The sequence below is a fragment of the Pygoscelis adeliae genome, unplaced genomic scaffold, assembly GCF_000699105.1.
Source record: "Pygoscelis adeliae isolate BGI_AS28 unplaced genomic scaffold, ASM69910v1 Scaffold38, whole genome shotgun sequence".
Classification (NCBI taxonomy): Eukaryota; Metazoa; Chordata; class Aves; order Sphenisciformes; family Spheniscidae; genus Pygoscelis; species Pygoscelis adeliae.
Genome location: NW_008825614.1, coordinates 7,335,099 through 7,341,098, shown reverse-complemented (window position 1 = coordinate 7,341,098; position 6,000 = coordinate 7,335,099). Strand labels below are relative to the sequence as shown.

The following is a 6,000-nucleotide window of genomic DNA, read 5'->3' as shown; positions in this document are numbered from 1 at the left end:
TGAACGGTGGATTATGCACCCCAGGGACCTGTGTCGCCTTCCAGTTAATGTGGGACAACGTCATTGCTCACTGAATTACAGCCAGCAAGACAAATTATGCTACTGTGAAGCAGGTAAAGCACAGATCTGCTCATTAAGCCTGTGGAAGAGAGCCAGGGTTAAAATATCAGATGACAGTAATTATTTTTAGGAAGCTGATATTATTCTCTGTGAATCAGGACACTCTCAATTTAGCCTATTAGATTTTACTTACAGGAGGGAGTTACCAAAGCTTCAGCCACTCCAAGTAGGATGTACTGAGGAGCTAAGTGGAAGCAAGGCATGGAGGAGACCAGGAGAACCTCCTCAGAAAGCATCTGCTCCACCTGAGGGAAGTGTTTTCGGTGTATTTCAGAGAAGCCAGCAACCATCACGGAAAGCGCAGCAGATAACTGACCTACAACTGCGTAAAGAGCACAGAGAGCATTCACCAAGGTTGTAGTTATTGCATTATCATGTATTTAGAATGAAGCAGAGTCCTAGGAGATGCAAAAGAAGCCTCCCCTCTTCCTCCCCCTCCCCAGTACATCCTCTCTGGACACAAATGTAGACAAAGAGTACTTGCTATGCCACAAGCCTAACTCTAGATATACGGCAAAGGGACACCAGCTCAACACAGAAAGAATTTAGGAATGCAGAATAAATGAGAGAGGAAATGCTTTTCTGAAAAGCAAAGTCACAAAGAAGAATATTTTTTTTTTTTTTTTTTTTTTAAGACTGGGGGAAGTAAGGAAGGAGGAGAGAGAGAAAAGGTGGCAGCCCTTCCAGGTATCACAAGAGATTGGGTGGGAATAAGACTACGCAAGGGAAATGCTCCTATTCAAGGAGCAATAAGATTCTCAGATACACACACACACCATATCCTTTACCCATTTGTTTTCTATACAAAAAGAAGTAGTGCAGGCAGTTGAAATGATGGGAGAGAAAGATCAGCAGTGCATATCACACCTCAGGAGATCAAGCATTCCTACATTTTCCCCTTTCCCTCCACTATAGAGCTCTCCTGATGTGCTTTTGAAAGTTTGTTGGATAGTGCATTTGCTGGACTGTTTAACATTTTAGGATAAGATGAGCTGCATTACTGTAAAAGATAATCTCCAGCTCTTTAAGTTTTTACACATAAGCCATTGGACTACAGTTGCCTCCTGCCTTCTTCAGTTGTCCTGAAGAAGTATCACTGCATGATCCATAATATACTGGATCCATAATACATTTCAATATATTACTGCACATGCAATGCGTGGAGTCTTACTGCCTGCCTCAGTGGTAAGGCACAAGTACAAGTACTGCACAAGCACACAGGTAAGGAAAAAAACCTATATGTTTAGCCTCATAATGCAAGAAAAAGCTTCTAATAAACTCAGATGTATTTTAAATACTGCACACTTCACCACACATTGCATAGAGGATTCTATTTAAATATATTATTTTATATTTCTTGATGCTGACAGTATGAAATGGCTGTAGCCTCTCAGAAAAGAAAAACACAAAGAATGCAAAGTTTTCAAGCAAGTCTCCTGAACTTGAAACATTTATACTTGTAATGTTTTGAGCTCCCATTGATTTTGACTAAGTTTGTGATTTCTCAGCATTTCTAAGCTATAAGTACAGTTTACATTACAGGTTTAAGAATTTGGTTTCTTTTGACAGCTTTGGCTCAAATACCTGGACTGTGCACTGCTTTCCCCATAAGAAACCCCGTCTCACTTCATGACTGGAAATTGTTACACTTACTAGATTTGATGTCGACATTCAAAGGTTTTTGTTTCATTTTATATTTGGTATATATAAAGTTTGTCTCTTTGGATGCCAGGACAGAAGAGGCAGAAAACTAATATAGCTAAGTGGCCTTAGCCTTGTTATGTTTTTGCATGCTTCTGTGTTTCTTCTCTCACCAGCAAACTCTCACACCCTTCCATCAGCACAGTTCTCCTGCGTTTTCAGAACTTTAAATACCCTCCCCCCCACCTAACCTGAGGGCTGGAAGCTGGTTTGCTGTTAAGGCCCTTCTAGTGCTTAATGAGAACATCAATGAATTATTGCTTGAAAATCGATGATGAGAGGGAATTCAACAGCATTTTCTAGCCAATGCACCTTATCAAGACCAGGTATAAAGCCCTCAAGGAGCTTCTTGTAATCTACCAAAGCAAGAGTTCTCCTAGTGAAAAATTATGTTAGCACTAAAGAAACCTCAACCAGTTCAATATTACTACACAGTGCTATATTTTAAGCATTTTCCTTACTAAAAGCCAAAACATTTCAGAAAAAGCAACCTCTGAATGTCCAACAATTGCAATATTTCTTTTAAGACACTATGTGGCAGAGGAAGAAACTGAGAGCTGTGGAGACCTGGTTTTCCTCCTACCTCTTCTCCCTTTAGTCCTCTTTAAAACAAGCAGTTTGGAATGACCATCTGAGGCTTTGGTTTTACAGGAGAACAGGCTGTTTTAGGAACACTTGAGGCTGATTCTAGAACAAGGTAGTTTATATTATCCAGAGACTAAGGTTGTACTGGACCTTTGTGATTACTTAATCTCATATACTGAGTAAAACAGGTCAAAAAGCTTTCCTGAAATCAATACTTGTTCAAACTAGAACATCTTTTAGGGAGAAGTGGTCATCATCAACTCCTAAATCACCTGAAATAGACATTGGACTGGAGGCTTGCTTTTATGTTTTGTACGGAGAGCTATTCCCCACATCACTCTTGGATGGAGTAAATCCAAGATTTAAGACATTTCAGTATAATCAGGCATTAAGAATACTAGAGCAAGAACTTCTATGGCTCAGGTACTTCAGCTAGAGCCTCTTGCCTGTAGCTGATGGACAACCACCCAGCAGACACATACCTTCTGTTCTCTGCTGAATCTTTTATACTGTTGACTAAATCAAGTAGCATAAAATATATTAAAAAACCCCCAAAACCAACTATGAAACTGGAAAAACTCTAAGTTTACCAAATACTCATGTTTTTCATAAAGAGGTCCAGATGCTCAATATATTTGGGACACAATCTAAATTCACTTTAAGATTTTAATGTTTTTTAGATCATACCTAACTTACAAATAAACCAACAACTATAGAGAAATAACATAGATTACAGTTTTCATGTAGATCCTTATTACAGAGCAATCAAGTATTTCAACATTGTCTATATGGTTCGTCCTTGAAAAATGTTATTCTTAACATACTGAAAGTTTCCAGAAAACTATTTAAATTTCTTCCTCTTACAAGACCTGAATTAAAATATAGTTATAGGCTGGCTTAACACCAACAGTCTATTTATACTTTCAATTTTGTTCCTGAAAATAATCATGAACCTAATTAACTGTTGGCAAAAATATTGGCATTTAGAGGTCTACCATATTTGCAGGTGCAGTCATATACTTGGATATCCAAAGCTATCGCCTGTACTCACAGGTACTTTTTATGCCTCAGGTAATTTATCACCCCTAAGAGGAGGCTATTTTAATAAATGAAGCTATTAAGAATAAACCACTGCATACATTTTACTGCTGTTCAACGTAACAGGATAGAACATTAATACTAACTTGAAATTTCCATGGTTTTAAGGAAAATTATTATCCGAATGTGCTTTTTGTGTTTTAATGCAGATGTTATTTTAAAAACTAGGGTAATCACAACCTGCTGCGTTATATGCATCTGGTTTGTATAAAACTTAATAACACTCTTAATTAGGCTAATTTAGTCAGATTAATACCTCTGTGTGTGTCAGTACTCACTGTGCTGCTTGCCATGGGGCACTGAATTAATAGTAGCACACTGAGAAAATAGTCATTTATAAATATTTTTTTCTGAGGTTTGTAATAGCTGGAAGATAAAAAAAAATGTAGGAATCTTAATAATAGTATCTACAAAAGGGAATAGTTTTAAGTGAATACAGAATGGAAGCTGCTTTTCTGGTGGTGCTAGATGGAGCTGATATCAGAAGAGGGTTTTAGAGGATCCCTCCAGATCCTGGAACATAAGACGTTTGGGGATAATTAAAAAAACAAACCAACCAACCACAAACAGAAGGAGGCCCAACCCCTACTAAAGCCATCATTATTTCTAGGCTATTAATTTCTCCAAATGAGTGCCAATCTGCAAGCCTGAGTTTACAATGCTTACTGTTGAAAACGCTGGGACTCACAACAGAGAAGATTTCTTTGTACTACTTCTATGAGAAAGAGAGAATACTTCACCTCTGTAGATGCCTCTTTGCTTTACTTTAAGTGAGTGTACAGTAAGGTATGTTTCAGTTTAGGATTTTAATAAATAAAATTACTAAACACCTGGACAATTATCCCATACTAGATATTCAAATGAAAATTCTAGTACTAGAGAGGAGAGCTGTACCTCTCCAAGTAACCTTCCACCTGTGAAATGTTCAGCCTGCTCAAAGGGAACAACAGTTCAGTGATATGCATCCATCTGTTTTATGTAGTTGTCTGCATGTTTTCTTTTGCTCGCCAGTTCTAAAAACACCTATTGCAGACACAGAATTAGACTAGATACTTTTATTTCACTTGGAATGAAACTGGAATAAACTGAACTAGTGACAATACAATTTCACTCTTATAAGTTGCAGTCCTAATGTTGATGCAGTTATAGCACAAAAATGTAAGAAAAACAAAGCCTTTATTCATAACCTAATTATTTAAATCCAAACTCATCATTTTGAGCAACAGAACATTTCTCCAGTGTCAGAGAGCAATTGAAGGACTCTCCCACCCCCAGAACAGACTTCCAAAGTAAATTAACTTTCCAAAAGTTAATGGATAAACAAACATATAGAAGAGAACCAAGTCAGAGTAAGTCTCAAGCCTAAATGATTAGTACCGTTTCTCTCACCAATTCCTTAGGATGACTCCTAGTTATTTGTGAGCATGCCTCAATTTTTTTTATTTGTCAGAAGAGCCTGAATCTCTGTCCTAAACAAAAGCTATCCATTTTTTTCTTTGTATCTAATATGTTTTTTCAGGACTGTCTTTTCAACAATTCCTTTAAAACATATTCACCTCAGAGTCATCCCAAAACAAGTCCATGTTAATATTTATAGTCAGAAATAATTGTATAGGATCATCCATCATGTACTGCAGTTTCTCTTTCAAAAACAGAATACATATCAAAACTGTGTAAACACATGTACTCTATACGTACCAATGTAAATGGTTGGAGAATGTCCAGTGTCCTTGGAACTAAAGAGGCACGAGTTAATGCATTCCAAAATAGGAACAAGAATCAGTAGTGGCACGATGCTTATCACACTCATTGCTGCAACAGGCAAGACAAATCCACTGAAGTTCAAGTTGGAATTCATGGTTTGGAGATAATACCCTGAAGGAATCTGTATTGAAGAATAAAAACCCACTCCGTTAGTACACCACTTACCTTTCACGGATAAGATTTTTTACTGTATTTGGAAACCTCTCCAACTCTTTTCCTTCTGAAGAAGTCACAGTAAACCAAACACCTGCTGGCCAAAAGGAATGACCTTTCATGATGAAAGCCTTTCAGACAGTGACATTCTCGTTCTCTGCCAGAATGTAACATTTTTCGTTCTATTGCATTTGCTCCTCAGTTTAACAAATGTAAGCAGCAGCCCCTTAGTTTATTTGATCATTCCTAGTTAGAGCTATCAGCCAATATACTAAATGGTTCTGCCTAATACTTTAGTCACTACTTCATAGACAGTGCTTAACAGAACAGAATTTTAGAATAGCAAGATGCAGAGTTATTTTGAACTGCTGACTGTGTGCTCAAGGTGGGAGTAATTTTTAAGACACTCGTACCAGCACATGGCTTTAAAAGCTACAGGGAAGGAAGATTTGGCCACAGTCTTGGAACCAGCTTAATGTGACTGACAGCTATATAAAGGACTTCCTTTTACTTCTGGGAATCGAAAACAGAAGAAAACAAATAATCAGATGAGCAACCCAGCAATGGCAGTCATCAGGG

The 6,000-nt window shown here is 37.6% G+C and overlaps 1 protein-coding gene across 1 annotated transcript in view; it reads right to left on the bottom strand.

The window, feature by feature from the left end:
* SLC15A5 (solute carrier family 15, member 5) overlaps positions 1–6,000 on the bottom strand; it is a 35,040-nt gene that overhangs the window by 14,319 nt on the left and 14,721 nt on the right. Inside the window, exons 5-6 of the mRNA XM_009333017.1 lie at positions 5,203–5,389; positions 254–442 (exon numbers count right to left, since the gene is read on the bottom strand). Of these exons, the coding sequence (XP_009331292.1) occupies positions 254–442; positions 5,203–5,389 (376 nt within the window). The remainder of the gene's footprint in view (positions 1–253; positions 443–5,202; positions 5,390–6,000) is intronic.